Source organism: Balaenoptera ricei, chromosome 6, assembly GCF_028023285.1.
Source record: "Balaenoptera ricei isolate mBalRic1 chromosome 6, mBalRic1.hap2, whole genome shotgun sequence".
NCBI classification, from domain to species: Eukaryota; Metazoa; Chordata; class Mammalia; order Artiodactyla; family Balaenopteridae; genus Balaenoptera; species Balaenoptera ricei.
Window position 1 is genome coordinate 90081295 of NC_082644.1, and position 15895 is coordinate 90097189.

At 46.1% G+C, this 15895-nt stretch overlaps 1 protein-coding gene across 7 annotated transcripts in view; it reads left to right on the forward strand.

Annotated features, from left to right (window-relative positions):
• Positions 1-11152, forward strand: part of COL15A1 (collagen type XV alpha 1 chain) — a 98693-nt gene extending 87541 nt beyond the window's left edge. For all 7 annotated transcript variants that reach the window (XM_059925155.1, XM_059925157.1, XM_059925156.1 and 4 more), the window contains 7 exons: positions 784-848; positions 2197-2325; positions 2463-2522; positions 3258-3317; positions 7553-7738; positions 8957-9072; positions 10066-11152. In XM_059925155.1, coding sequence (XP_059781138.1) covers positions 784-848; positions 2197-2325; positions 2463-2522; positions 3258-3317; positions 7553-7738; positions 8957-9072; positions 10066-10279 — 830 coding nt within the window. In that variant the 3' untranslated portion in view covers positions 10280-11152. The remainder of the gene's footprint in view (positions 1-783; positions 849-2196; positions 2326-2462; positions 2523-3257; positions 3318-7552; positions 7739-8956; positions 9073-10065) is intronic.
• The last annotated feature ends 4743 nt before the right edge of the window (positions 11153-15895 follow it).

Here is a 15895-nt window from a genome sequence, read left to right on the forward strand (position 1 = left end):
GTAGAAGTGTGTGTGTGTGTGCGCGCGCACTTGCAGATATGCATATATGCATTTTTCTAGGGGAGAGGGCAATAGCCTTGATTTGATTTTTAAGGGCATTTCATTTTGACTCTTCAAAAGATAAGAATCTCTGGTTGGATGCTGTACAATTTGCAAAGCATATTCCTAGTTTGTGTTCTTCTCAGTTCTCAACACAGGCTAGTGAAGAAATATCTGTTTACATTTCACCGATGAAGAAGCTGGGGTTCAGAGAGCTTGTTTCCCCAAGATCACACAGCTGAGAACTGACAAATCAGGAACTTGAGTCTCCTGGCTGGACGGCCAGGGCCCCTGTCACTGCCCTACCCTGCCCCCCTGTAGCCTAGCACCTTCTCTTCTTCTTTCTGAGCCTGCTTCCTCTGTTCAGTAATTACCTGTTTGTCTCTTGGGAGAAATAAGTTGTATGAGTCAGAGCATTTTTGGATGCAAGTGACAGAAAATTCAACTCAGACTGACTTATACAAACAATTGAAACAACAGGAATTTATTCACTTATAAAACTGGAAAGTCTTAGGCATGACTTCATCCAGGGCTACAGTCGAGAATCTCAGTTCTCCCCCAAACCAGTCAATGTGGCTGAGTCATATGCTGGGCACAGAGTTCCTAAGATTCGGTTACGAGGTGCAACACTTTGAAGCACCGTGAGTGGGGTGGTGAACGCTCCCCTCAGTGACCAGCTGAACCTCGGAGGCATTTTGCAGAGAGTATGCTTTTTTGTAACTTCTCTTTTCTGCTTTGTCTTAGCTGTGGCCATTCCAGGCCCACCCGGCCCTCCAGGACAGCCAGGGCTTCCCGGATCCAGGAACCTGGTCAGTATTATCATCAGTGTGTCTTCATCCTTCTGCTTTGGATGGGTTTCCTTAGAACTTTGGCTGCAGTGTTTAGGGGCTGGCACACCTTCTCTGTTGGAGTTAGGCCTCCATGACAATAGAAATGGTATAATTTCACAAACAGGGTATTTATTATCTCTTTTGATGACTTATTAAGTAAAAAGATACAGACTACAAAATCATTTATGATTTAAGTTCCACCTTTCCAATCCTTAATTGACTAAACTGTAACAAGAGCCAATCATATTACATCAAAAAACACAGGCACAAGACTAAACAACATCACAGGAGGCCCTGTGCTGGTTACATTTCCCCTGGGTAATGCAGCCTTCTCCATTCTACCAAAGGATGTCTCTTGTACCTTGTTACCCTGCAGATCACTGGAGCAGGATATGGCACACAGAGACTATTGTGATGCACAGAAAGAGGGACAAATACCTCATTAGGATGTCAGGAGTCCTAGGAATGCTCTTTGGTCTTTGATAGATTTTATTTGGAAATTTGGGCTGCCAGATGAAGAACTGTCCAACAGTAGATGGAATTTCGATATTTGGTAGCTTTGGGGGATGCCTAAGTCATTTTAATCACAAAGTCATCTTCAAAGCTAGGTGAAAATTAAGTTTTTATAATCTTTCTCAGTTGAAAAGAAAAATAACAGCTTCCTTGGTTGATATTTTCTTTGAGGCTTGATACTTCTCAATAGATTTTTCCAGCTTTTATGCCTGTGCCTGGATAGGCCAAGATGGCTGTCTGATCTTTGTCAATTTTCTAGACAGAGAAATTACAGACCCCCATTTTCTGCTGTGTATTTAATACTGGAACTACCCAGCCAGGCAAAAAAGATTTAAGACGTAGGTAGAGTAACTCACTTGCTTACATTTCTTTCTCCAAATGAAAAGAAATTTGAAACCCTGTAAGGAGCAGCATGAACTAACAAAACACATGTAACAATGTTGGTGCCATTGTGCAGCTCACACAAATGGAAGTGGCAAAACTTACCAATGATTTTGCCAATACCAACATCCAACAGAGCCAACTCTGTTAACAGTTTTTAAATGTCTTTGAACTCTCAGGATACTATCTTCTTTGTTTTAATTTGTTTATTGTAATTGAGATTTGTGTTTCAAGGTAATGCGTGTTTTTGTTTTATCGGAAAGAAAGTCCTTTGGTTATTAATGAAGTTATATATCTCTCTATGGCACAATAAGCCTTTTCACTGACTGTGAGGGGATGGCTCATATTTGACTTTACGAAGAGGCCAGCTTTTCAAATTGTGCCATCGCTGTGATGATAACCGCGATGTTTGGAATTTAAAATTATCTGACAGGTTACAGCATTTAGCAGCATGGCTGACATGTTGCAGAAAGCCCATTTGGTCATAGAAGGGACATTCATCTACCTGAGGGACAGCACCGAGTTTTTCATTCGTGTCAGAGATGGTTGGAAAAAACTGCAGGTAATTCTTTAACAAACTGCCTCCAAGTACCCTCTAAAAATAACAATCTACTCCTGTAAATGCCATTTTTCTGATTTGAAAATAGGCGAACAGTTTCTAGTTGATGTTTCATTTTCAACGTACTCTTTTCCTTAAAGCTGGGAGAACTGATCCCCATTCCGGATGACAGCCCACCACCCCCTGCGCTTTCCAGCAATGTGAGTCGTTTCCCTGCCTTACCTCTAGCTCCTTCATTCATCAGCACTTGCTGAATCCCCTTGGCATCCAGTATCAAGCTCTCCAGACTCTGGACAGCCAGCTCTGCATGGTTCACTATCTGGCAGAAGCCCAAAAATTACCAAGTGCCAACAGAACGTTCTCACAACAGCTGGAGGGAGAGCTGGACCCAGACTCTGGAGACAGGCCATTCCCATGTCGTAGCTGAATCCTCTTGGGCAAGGGACTTCCCTTCTCTTGGCCTCAGTTTACTGATCTGTGAAAACACGGTTGGCATAAGCAATCTAGAAGAGCCCTTTAATATTTGACACTGAGACTTGCTTGCCTGATAAGAACAACAGCAGCTTGCGTTGTCCACTATTTTAACCTTACGGCTACCCTTTGAGGCAGGTGATAGCATTCCCACTTTACAGGTGAGGAAGCTGAGGCTCTGAAGAGGTGCCTTGCTCTATTAAGTGAATGAGTTGGTTGTAAAACATGGACTTCTTCCTTGATTCAGCGCTCTTTCTAAATGTCTTGAGAATATCCACTCCCTTTCCGAGGATAATTTTTTGTTCATGTGTGAAACTCTTCACAGTTAAGAGTGGTCCAAAGACCATGACAAACTGTTTGAAGCAGCTTTTCAAGAAACATTGCACTTGTACCTTAATGTACGGTGAAGAACAGATTGAATGCATATTCAGGACTGGTTTTTTTTTTCCTTTTTTACCTGACAGTCTCATCAGCTTCAGCTTCCACTGACGTCTGTTTCAAGTGTTAATTATGACAGCCCTGCAGTAAGTACAATTCATGCATTTACTGTACAGATGCCGAAAGTGTGTCTGTCATGAGCCAGGCCCCATGCTTGGCACACAGTTCCTACCCTCAAGATGCGTATAGACTAGCCAGAGAGGCAAATAAAAAATAGGTAATTCCAATACAGTGTGAGAAGTCGTTTGGGCGAGGCAAACGCAGGGTACTCAGAGTGTTAGGAAGGTCAAAGAAGTCTGCCTTCTTTGGAGGAGGTGACCTTTAAATCACGACCTGAAGGACAGTTGAGAACAGGGGAGAGCCAGGTAAGGGGAGGGGAATGGGAGTTCCAGGCAGAGGGAGTATGGAACAGAGGGAGGCAAGGGCAAGCGCTGTACATTTCTCTAATTCCAAGTATTTCAGTCTTGCTGAAGGAGTAGAGTTCAAGGCAGGGAAGGGAAAAGTATAGTCTGCATAGGGCAAGGTCAGTCATCAAGGACCTGAAAGCCAAGCCAAGGGCTTTGGCCTTTTCCACTGGGCAGTGGGGGAACAATGAAGGATTTTAAGGAAGACAAGGGTAAATAAGATTGGCATCAGAGAAATTACCTTGCTTATAATGTACAAATGGATTAGAGGGCACAGGACCGGGGACCCAAAGACAGTTAAGTAGTTACTGTATTATCTGAACTAGGATCACAGCAGTGAACATGTAGAAAAGTGGGCAGATGGGAGAGAAATTAAGGAGGCAGGAGTGACAATTTGGTCATTGGTTGGGTATGGGGCAGTGAGGATGAGGGTGATCAGGAATGATGCCCAGGTTTCTGCTTGGGTAACTGAGTGGTGATAGATTTTTTTTTCCAGGGATCATTTTGTTGCTTAGACCTGAAACTCTCACTCCATTTCTTCACTAGCTTAAATGAAGATTTTATTCAGATAATTGCAGGAACCTCATGGAATTCAATTGCAGGAAGTACAACAGGGCCTGTGGACTCTTGTTCCTGCTATTAGTATCTCTACAGACCAGCCTCTGCAAAGGTCTTTCCTCCTGCTTCCCCTCCACCCCTACCCCAGCACACAGACATAGGTTACATCTGCAAAGCTTGTGCACAGCCTTGGGTTGCCATGGCACTGATCCTGGCCTCAACTCTATGTGATCTTACAGCTGCAGAGCTCAATACTACCTGACTCAATTCAGAGTCTTGGGAGAGGTAGTCTACATGGGTCAGTTGCCTACTCCCAGTCAAATCAAGAGTAGCCAAGGGACTTCCCTGGGGCGCAGTGGTTAAGAATCTGCCTGCCAATGCAGGAGACATGGGTTCGAGCCCTGGTCCAGGAAGATCCCACATGCCACGGAGCAACTAAGCCCGTGCGTCACAACTACTGAGCCTGCGCTCTAGAGCCTGCGTGCCACAACTACTGAGCTCGTGTGCTGCAACTACTGAAGCCACATGCCTAGAGCCCATGCTCTGCAACAAGAAGAGCCACCACAATGAGAAGCCCGCACACCACAACGAAGAGTAGCCCCTGCTCGCCACAACTAGAGAAAGCCCTCGCGTAGCAGCAAAGACCCAACGCAGCCAAAAATAAATAAATTTATTTAAAAAAAAAAAGAGTAGCCACGAGAGGAATGGAGATGCAGATGTGGAGAGTGGATGTGTAAACACGAGCGGTGGAGGGGATGAATTGGGAGATTGGGATTGATGTATGTGCACTACCATGTGTAAAATAGATGGCTGGCGGGAGCCTGCTGTGTAGTGAGGGGAGCTCGGCTCGGTGCTCTGTGGTGACCTAGATAGGTGGGATGGGAGGCGGGTGGGAGTGGGGTCCAGGAGGGAGGGGATATGTGTATACATGGCTGGTTCATTTCGTTGTGCAGCAGGGGCTAGCACAGCACTGTGGAGCAACTGTACCCCAATTTTTTTTTAATGTAAAAACAAAAAAAAAGAGCAGTCAAGAGAATGAAATTGAATGGCCTGAGGCCACTCTTTTTAGCAAGTATTGTGGGGACACTTTCAAAGAAGAAGGCATGGACTTGGCGGACACCAGAAACACGTTTCCTTTAGTGCTGCCATTCACCGAGCAGGAACTAACGTAGGGCATGGTGAGTCTGCGGTACCTGTAGGATATCTGAGTGGAGACCAGCAGGAGGAAGCAGGATCAGAAGGTCTGCAACCCTGCAGTGGGTCTGCTCTGGAGATACAGACCTGGGAGTTTTCAGCAGAGCTATGGAAATTGTCTTGGTGATGGTAGGATTCCCAAAAGAGAATCTATATGGTGAGAAGAGATTGGATTGTGACGAGCAAAAACAAAAAGGAACTGATGGAAGACATATGAGAAGGAAACTGAGAAGCCATCGCCAGAGAGGAAGAAAGAATGCCAAACAAGATAGAAGCCAACAGTGTCAAATGCTGCCAAGAGGCCCATTGAAAGAACTAAAAGGTGTTGTTCAAATTGAGAAACTAGAGAAAAGCATTTCTGTAGCATGGAGGGATGCCAACAAGATTCTAGTTGGTTGCAGAGCAGATGGGAGGTGAGAAAATAGAGAAGCAAGTATAGGTAACCCTTCAAAAAGCTTAGTTATGAGGGGAGACATTAGGGCAGTAGCTACAAAATTTTTTTATAAATTCTAAGGTAATACATATTCATTGTAGAAAATTTGGACAATGAATAAAAAGAATGGGGAAGGGGACTTTCCTGGTGGTGCAGTGGTTAAGAATCCACCTGCCAATGCAGGGGACCCGGGTTGGATCCCTGGTCCAGGAAGATCCCACATGTCGCAGAACAACTAAGCCCACGTGCTGCAACTACAGAGCCCGTGTGCTGCAACTACTGAAGCCTACACACCTAGAGCCCACGCTCCACAAAAAGAGAATCCACCACAACGAGAAGCCCACGCACTGCAATGAAAAGCAGCCCCCGCTCGCCGCAACTAGAGAAAGCCCGCGTGCAGCAACGAAGACCCAACATAGCCAAAAAAAAAAAAAAAAAAAAATGGGAAAGAAAATAGTAAATCACTTATAATTTTACACAACTACAACCATCTTCAAAAAGCCATTTTAACATTTGATTGTGGAAATGTCACTGTCTTCATAAAAATGATATCTATTCATGATGGAAATGTTCCAGCGGTTAAAGGTATAGAAACATGAGAACATAAAAGCCCCCAATCTCACCATTCAGAAGCAGCCATCATTGCAGACATTTCTCTGTGCATCTCCTTAAAGAAGGAGAGGTGGAGGTGGTGGGGTTGGAGGTGTGGCAGGGAGACCTGCACTCACCGCTGCCCCTTTCCTAGGTGTCCCCTGGTATCAGGGAAGCGCAGTCCATCAGGGCCTCTTGCGACCACCCCTGGGTATAGCCCCAAGAAATACAGCAGCAGAAAGGTGATGAGACCATAAGGCCTCTTCCTTCGGGTGCCACGGTCTTCAGACACATAAGAGGGAGGAAGATGGGTTTAAGATATTTAACAATATTTTCCTTTTCTGGCGACTTGGGCCCGGGTCCTGCACCAGCTCTATGCTAATGAGATAAAAGTTATTCCTGACATGAGATTGAGGAGGGAGATTACTACTCCTTGATTATGGAGTATAATTCAGAGGGTACAGCAGAAAGGGCTGGGAGAGAGGGCCGCGAAAGAAGGCTGGGTTTGGGGAGAGAAAGAGTGGGAGAAAGCAGATTATGGAATGGCTTTTATTTGGGCTACTTACCAAGGTGGCAGGTCAGTATGTATGACCTGTGTGACCCCTAGTTTCCAAAAGGGTCTATCCCAGAAGTCTTAGTAATAAATGTCATGACCTTCTCGTTTCAATGTCTTTTCCCTCTGGTCCCTCATGATCAGCCCCAGGCCTACTCAGGAGGTAGAAGAAAGGGCAGGAGGCAGATAGCTTGATGTAGCTCTGAGATCTAGGACCAAAGCCAGCTTAAAAACCTCCTAGAAACTCAATGAGGGGCAGACCCACAGATGGCCTGCCTGCAGGCTGGATTCAGATCTCTGAAGTGCTTTATTTTGTTTTGTTTTTCTCATATATGGAAGAAATTTCTACTATTTAGAGCTGTTCAGATTGCTGACACAGGCTGCTTTGGGAGACCTGAGCTCTCCCTCCCTGGAGATGGTCCAGCAAGGGCTAGAATTCCAATGTCAGGTAGAGGTTGAGTAAGGTGACCTCTAGCGTGCCTTCCATTACAGCAAGTGTGGGATCTTATTAGGAACATGTGATGGCTATGGGGGTTGGAGTTTGCTTGAATTCTTCAACTGCACTGTCTTTTCTCTCACTTTTTTCAGCTACACTTGGTCGCTCTGAACACGCCATTTTCTGGGGACATTCGAGCTGATTTTCAGTGCTTCCAGCAGGCCAGGGCAGCAGGACTGTTGTCCACCTACGAAGCATTCTTATCCTCCCACTTGCAAGATCTCTCTACAGTTGTGAGGAAAGAAGAGAGATATAGCCTTCCAATAGTGAACCTTAAGGTAAAAATAAATATCGTTCCCATTGCCTCCTGGATGGACTGGTCTCCACAGGGACTAGAGGCAGTTGCCACTCCTGACATCATCAGAAGTATGCCGTTTCAAGGCCCTGATTAGCTGCGTGACTTTGGATGGTTACTTTCCCTCTCTGGACCTCAGTTGCCTTATATTTACCATGGCCCTTCCTGTTTGGAGGGTTTATGACCCTTGGAGCAGACAGGAGGGATAGTAATGACCTCTTTCATTTATATAGCTTTTGTGTTTGTTTACAATGTACTTCATAGCCATTATCTTAATAGATACTCCCAATAAAAACGGGAGTTATTCTTTTCTCAGTTTGTCAGATGAGGAAACTGAGGCTCACAGGGAGAAAGCAGTTTACTCAAAGTCACTACAAACTGGAATTAGTTTCCTTGACCCCCTCTTGGTCCCACCTGAGGATGCCTTCTGTAGAGCACTGGCTGAGTGGCACCAGAGAACAGCTGGTGAGCACTGGTCCCAAAGCAGAGCCACTCTGTCCTGCACCCTGGTTTGGTACCCTCAGATATTTCTCTGCCCCCATTCACTGGCAAGGCAGGGCCTCGCATCATCCCTCAGTTATACCATGGAAATAGCCTACTCCTTTAAGGCTACAGAGGGGCAGCTCTGTTGCTTCTCACACACATCCTGGGTCCTGACCCCTAACCAGACCTCAAAGGTGCTTCGAGACCCTTTGGTCCCTGTGACCTCAGTACTCCAGTTTGGAACCTTGAGGCTGGCAAGTCCATCCTGACCCCACACCCAGCACTTCCCATCCCGTCTTCCAAGGTTCTGTTCTACCACATTCACCCACTCAGATTGTATTCTTGGAATACAAATCACCGAAGGAAAAGGAGTAAGAAATTCATCTCCACATGATCCACTTGCAGGCTGGCACAAGGCTTGGCACAAATTTGAAGCTCAGTGTATACGTTTAAAATAGCAATGATAAAGACCTAAAACACACTTTTGATAGGGAGGAGACTTTATACACATATAGTAAAAGAAGTTACCTCAAGAAATAAGACCGTAAAGCCAAAAGGGTTCAAGGAAAGATTATAAAATCAAACCACAAGTATTTCCTGAGTTCTCACTCTGTCTAGGATCTGGGATTGGGGTTAGGGACTTCTGGGCCTTGAAGAATGGATAAATATTTGCAGGCTGTTTGTATAATGATTCTAACATGGCATTTTGTCTCCATAGGGCCAAGTACTTTTTAATAATTGGGACTCAATTTTTTCTGGCCATGGAGGTCAGTTCAATACACATGTTCCAATATATTCCTTTGATGGCCGAGACGTAATGACAGATCCTTCTTGGTAAGTAGAGGTTGAAGCCCTTGAAGTATATCATATAATAGACAGTTTTAGGAGACAGTCTAACAATGGGATGCCCTTATCAGCTGCTCCTCTGGGGTGCTGCCAACGTAAAGCCTCAGTGAGGCAGCCAGGGGCCATGGAACCAGGAGACCTGGGTCCAGTAACTTAATATGGGACCTTGAGCAAGGCACTTCCACTCTTTGAGCCTCAGTTGCCTCACCTGTCAAATGGGCAGGATAATCATATCCATACGGATAAGACTGTTGTGAGAATAAAAAGGTAAGTGTGAGAACATCTAGCATACAGTAGGCACTTAATAAGTGGTAAGTAATGCTATTCGTGGTGATTCTTTAACCCTATACTGTGAGTTGCACTCTAATTCTTTGAAAATTATGTATGCTTTTAAGAATAGAACAACTCAGTAAACTTTTCCTCAGTGTCTACTCTATGCCAGGCCTAATGCCAGGCCTGGAAGGCACAGTAATAAACCTACACAGCCCCTCTCCTTTCAAAGCTCATAGTCTGTGGGAAGATAGACACAGACTAGCTACAATTCTAGACGTAATATTGTCATTGGAAAATGGAGAAACAGATAAGATGGTAGGAGCACAGAGGAAAGAATCATTATTCCTTGGTGGTAAGAATCAGGAAGCCTTCCTGTAAGAGGGGGCGTTTAATGGACTTGGGAAAGATGAGAAGGAATCACTGAAAATGAAAGCGAGGCCATTCCAGACTAAGGGGCTTCATGAGCAAAGGTTCAGATTCACGAAAGCAGAGAGTATGATTTCAGAGCAAGTACAAGCTGGATATGGTTGGAATGCAGTGTGTTCAGAAAGTTGGAAACAGTGATAAAGACAGAGAGGTGATGTGCAGTCAGACCCTGGAGGGTTCAGGAGTTTGACTTGACTCACTAGACTTATGCCAATTTGCTCACCAAGATATGCCACAAAGAAGGGTCATTTCAAAAAGTAACACAACAAAATTCCCTTTCAGGCCCCAAAAGGTCGTTTGGCACGGCTCCAGCACCCACGGAGTCCGTCTTGTGGATCAGTACTGTGAAGCGTGGCGAACCGCCGACATGGCAGTCATGGGCTTGGCCTCCCCGCTGAGCACGGGGAAGATTCTGGACCAGAAAGCATACAGCTGTGCTAATAGGCTAATTGTTCTGTGTATCGAAAACAGTTTCATGACAGATGTGAGGAAGTAATGACCTTCCCATGATTCTTAAGAGTGTTCCAATTTTTTTTTATGTGAAGAGTTGACACTGAAATCTAAAATGTTTAAATGTTGTAAATATTAGTTTTTTATTACACATTCATCACAACAGCAACCAAAGAAAACATACCTCAATACACTCAAAACTGAAGACATAAAGGACTCAGATCAAAGATAAAATCTGATCCATCTATTGGTGCTAGATTCTGCAGGAAACCCATGCAGTGTAAACACATCCCAACACGGTTAAGAGCAAGTTGAAAACAAAGGCCTTGGCACTCTGCCCACTGCATCCTTCAGAAAGTGATTTCCTTCTTTTAACCGTTGTTGAGTGTAAGATGTCCTTCATGTTTTCTTACAAAGTCAGTGTTTAGAAATGTACCCCTTTCTAAGTTATGTGCAGACCAAATGTTTTGTTCTTTAATATACATCCATTGTTTGCAACTGCTGTTCATACAGAGAAACAGAACTGCTCAAAATGATCCTATTTGTATTTTCTGATATTACCAGACTTTAATGTTTTTTCCTAAAATGTTATCGCCATCTTGCTTTAGGAGTTTTATATTTCGACACAACATATTTTAGTGTGGCATCTGTTTATATAAATGACTTGCTGGAAAAGTTTAAACTCCCAATGATCTGAAACTAGAGAAGAAATAGCACATAATTACTACCTTTCCTGTGGTGGCCCTTTCCCCACACCCCACCCTGACTTTATAACTTCCATTTGGCAATGCTTGAATTATAACTGCGATTCAACAAACAGGTTCATGAGGATGAATTTTCTGAGACACATATACCTTCATGCTGTACACTTTGATTCTTTTTTTTCCATGTAAGTGAACATAAAAACATCTTTTCCAGGCGCTTTCTTCTGTTTGACTTTTTTCCCCCAGTTCCTTTATTCTTCACCAGTGATGTGGAAGCGGCCCTGGGGGGCGGTTTGCTAACCCTGTCACTGCCACTTGTGCTACCCCTCGGGAGATGATCAGAGAACAGGAAGATTTTCCCATCATGCTCCTCTGCTCCTGCCTGTTGTCTTCCACTCCGTGGGGGCAGAAGAGCCCCAGTGTGACAAACAGGATCAACTGTGTCTCAACACATGACTTTGGGCAAATCTGCCTTTTTCTCTCAAGGAGGTTGGGATAAAATAAGTAATATCAGCTCTCAGTTCCTAAACATCAGACTTAACATAAGTCCTATTTATCTTTCCTCATAACCCTGCAAGGTAAGTAGTTTTATCTTTACTTTACAAATGAAAAAAAAAAAAAAAAGTTGAGGCTCAGGAAGTCACTTGTTCCAGGTCACAAGGCTGCTGAGTGGTGGGGCTGGTTTCAGGCCCAGGGTCCATCTCACTCCAGTGCCCAGGATCGTTTCAAGGAGCAACTGCACAAGGCTGCCTATTCGCTCCCTCCCAGCTCCCAGGCTGTGACTCTCTGGCTCTTGGCTTGATGCTGCAGGAGAAACAGAATCACCAGGCAAGTGGCATGCTGGGATATTTCCTCCCATTCAGCTGGGCTGGCCCAGAAACTCAGCAAAGTGAATCCACCCTAATAGTCCTTGAGGTAGGAAGGAAATGGAGGACCAAAAAAAGGCAGACAGCCCAGAACCTCCACTTAGGGGCTTCCTAAATGGAAGAGCAGTGAAAATCTGAGTCATGGGATGAAGACAGTTATAGGTTGGAAAGCCCCAGAAGGGATTGTTGAGGACTCGCTCACCCACCCAGTGGCTGGGGGGGTGGGGGGTGCCTGGCATGGACAGGAACTGAGGGGGGAGGGGGGCAGGAGGTGCTGCGGTCGTGAAAAGAAGGTACCTTCCGTTTTAGCCAGAGCCCGCTGCGGCCCTGGGCCACAGAAGGCGCAGGGTGGTGTCGGGGTTTGGGGGAGCCAAAAGGAGGGGAGACCCCTTTTGCTGACCCCAGGAAGGCGGTTGACATTCATGCCCTGGCTTCTCCGTCCTCTTTGTGCACCGAAGGAGGGTATGACCAACCGGCCCTCCCAGAAGAGGCCTTGCATCAACCCCAGTCCTGGTTAGACTCTGAGAATGACGGTCAAAATCTTGGGCCTGGCATTCAAGGCCCTTCACTGAACATCAGTTTTCCTGTCATTTGCCAAAGGCCACTAGCCTGAGGGCCTCGTGAATACTTAAGTGAGCCACATAGGCCCCTCTACCAGGCTGCTGTCCAGGCCCTGCCCCGTCTTGGGAAAGCCTTAGCCACTCTAGGTCTGGCCTGGCCCTCTTGCCAACAGCCAGTGCAGACTCTGCTTCCTCTGTGACATCCCCCAGTGCTCTGAACCTGCCTACCTTTTGTCATGCTTCCTCCTCTGAGCACCTGGTGTATTTCACACCTAGATCTTGTCACACAAGTGAAATGCAATGATTGAAAGGTCTCCAGCCTTCACTTTATCCCTGAATGTCCTTCAAGGCTGGGGAGCAGGCTAGCGCTCTCAGGCATAATAGGGGAGGGAAGAGAGGCCACAGTAGTCCTTACAGTGCAAGAGGTCTTGGGGTACTTGCTGAGTCCATACTGTGGACTCTCAAGGTCTGGAGCCGGCAGCATCCAAGGTCCCCTGTCCAGAAGCAGAAAGACAGAAGCGGCTGTCCCATATCTACCCACATCAGGGGCCAGGTTCCATGCGGGAGGCAGACTCTGGAGGGCACGAAGGAGCCTAGAAACTGGGAAGGAAGGGGAGTTGGGGGAGACACAGAATGAAGGGGGAAGTCCAGGGCAAGCTCTCTGCCAAAGTCAATGTGGCTGCGTGGTGGTGCCTCAGAAGAAGCGAGGGAACGAGGAGAATGAATCATAAGAGCCAGTCTCAAATTTCCTGTACCCTCTGCATTTAGATGGCTTGGACCATGTTGCTTGAACCTGTAGGGAGTGCAAGTAGGAGACCGCATGGACCTCAGGGAGTGGCAGCAGTCCCATCCAGCTGAATAGCGATCAGTGAGGGAAACACAAGGCAAATTCATAAGCCAAAAAACAAACAACCTACAACAAAAAGGAATGTATTAGCTCATGAAACCAGGAAGAAGGACAGGGAATCCAAGAGATTCAAGCAACATCGTCACTTAGTCTGTTTCTCTTTTTCTCTGTGTGTGTGTGTGTATCTGTCTGTCTTGCTTCTGCTTTTCTCTGTATGTGTCTTCCTTCCCTTCAGCGAGAACAAGATTCCTTCGTGTGCCAGGGGTTGTTCATAGCTCCAGGCTTAACGTTACTCCAGACCCCAGAGGGTGGCCTCAGAGGAAAGAGAAGACTCCCTCTCCCCTCTGGGATTATATTAATTCCTGAAAAGGATTCTGGTTGGTCCCACTTGTGTTGTGTGTCTATGACTTTGAGTGGCAGCTCCATCCAAGATGAGTTATGCAAAAGAAATAATTCCTCCACCCATAATGTGAGGAGGTTTGCAATGACCATAAAATAGGGCTCAAGAGGTTGAGAAAAAGACCAAAGAGAGAGAGAGAGATCCCAGCACCTAGCAGCAGGGAAGGGCTGAGTGTAGGGGATGTGATGGTAGATGCTGGCCCTGAATTCTAAGATAAGGTATGTGGACTTCATCCTGCTACTGGTGGAGCAGCTTGGGAAGATTTTAAGAAGCTGAGATATGGGATGGGGATCAGTTCTGTGTTTGAGAAAGATCAAGCAGGTCTTTTGTTTATTCATTCATCCATTGAGAGATACTTCTTCAATAATGCTTTTGTACCCAGCACCATGTTTGAACTTGGAGAAATGGTGTCCCCACTTTTCAAATCCACCAAGCCTATTCTCCTGCCATGGATTGTTTCAAATCCCATGTGTATCTCCTCTTCCTCCAACTCCTCAAAGACCTTACCAGTTGGGGCAAGTGCAATCCCTGCCTAACCCAGTGCTGGGGGAGTACCTCTCTGGTTGTTCCTTGAGCTCATGAGTCACCAAGATACCGCTGAGCAACCTCAAAGTTCTTTGATCACCACTGGCTGATTTTCCCTTTGCCTTCCATCTTGTACTCCAACTTACAGAGCAGTCGAGTGTAGACAGGCCTTTGTCTGGGTTTGAATTTGGGCTCTGCCACCCACTAGCCATGTAGACACCTGCAAGTTACTGAAAATCATACCCTACACTCAACACTTCCCTGCAGCTCAGTTTCTTCATCTGTAAAATAGAGGTAGTAAAGGAAATTACTCTCCACTGAGTTAAGTTGTTAGAAGCTCTGGGAGTGGGGTTGTGACCCTGAGTAAGCATCCTGAGTAAGTGCTCACTATCCTTGGCCTGCCCTAGATGTCTCTCAAGATGAGCTGGGGGCCCTTTCTCTAGTCTTGCTGGATGGCGTCTTCCAATCTGCCTGGTTTCTCTGTCTGCCTTCAAGCCCAGAGCTCTGGCTCAACGTGTACACACTAGTGCAGCTGTACCTGTTGGTGGATATCCACTGTCCCAAGCCCCTGGGTGTCCTGGCTTCCCTGCCCCTCTGCTCATCCTCCCCATAACCCTACAACTAAAATGTTATCATCTGGCCCAGTAGGGGCTCCATGATTCCGCTCTGGCACTGGGGCTGTATTCCTTCTGATTGACAGGAGCATGTGCCACAATGACAGTGAAATAATCTGATTATTCCCCTGCCTAAGCCTGCCCAGCACCCTGCGTTCCAAGCAGGACCCAGAATGCCCTGTTATCTAATATGTTCATAGAGGAGATTGCCTACCCCACCCCTCCCTCCGGACTTGCTCCTTCTCCTCCGATCCTTCTCTCAGGGAATGGTGCCACCAGACAGCCAGTAGCCTAGGAGTCATTTACTTACTCACTCATTCAACAATTATTTTCTGAGTGCTTTCTTAGTAATAACAGCAACAATAATAATGAGATGTAAAGTAGGTATGAGGAAGTTCAGCAAAGTCTGGATATTTCCATGGTGGCTACTTCTGTTCTTCCAAATGTCAAAGTGTATTTTAAAATATCTCGGGGCACTCTTGCTTTGCTGCATGTGTTGGTCCTCCTTTGAGACAAAGAGCGGGCTCCTGTCTTACCTCTGTAGGACCGCATCTCACATCTCCATGCTGATCTCCTGGCCCACAGCTTCTCCCTTCCAGTTCATTCTCTACACCAGGAGAGAAAACTTTCTAAAAAACACTTAAACATTGTCAGTGTTTTGATTTGGTGTCCTCCTTAGATGAGGATTCATTTGCCAGTAGTTTATGTGGGAGGTGATCCCGGGATACACCAGTAGGGGAATGGGGAAGTGAGATAAGGAAGGGAAGGCAGGCTTTAAAGGGGGCATCTAGTCACCACTGTGGGCGACCAGATCATCCTCTCCTTTTAGGAACTCTGGGATCCAGCGTAGAACAGGCACCTCAGAGTTTCCCACCTAAGGAACAAGGAACTGTGGTATTTATACACCAACATCCACCAGTCACTGAAAGGCAGAGGGGCGTTACATTCCAGTACCTCTGACCTGCCATGCTCAGCCGCAGTGGGCTCGGGCTGCCAGAGAAAGTTCTCAGGCAAAGCGATGTACACGCTGGCCATCGGAAGTTGGAGGTCTTCGGGCCGGCACCACAGAGCCAGTTACATCAGGCTCAGTCTAATGGGAAGCCACGCAGGTTTTATTTCAAGATAATAATTTGAGCTTACAGTAAC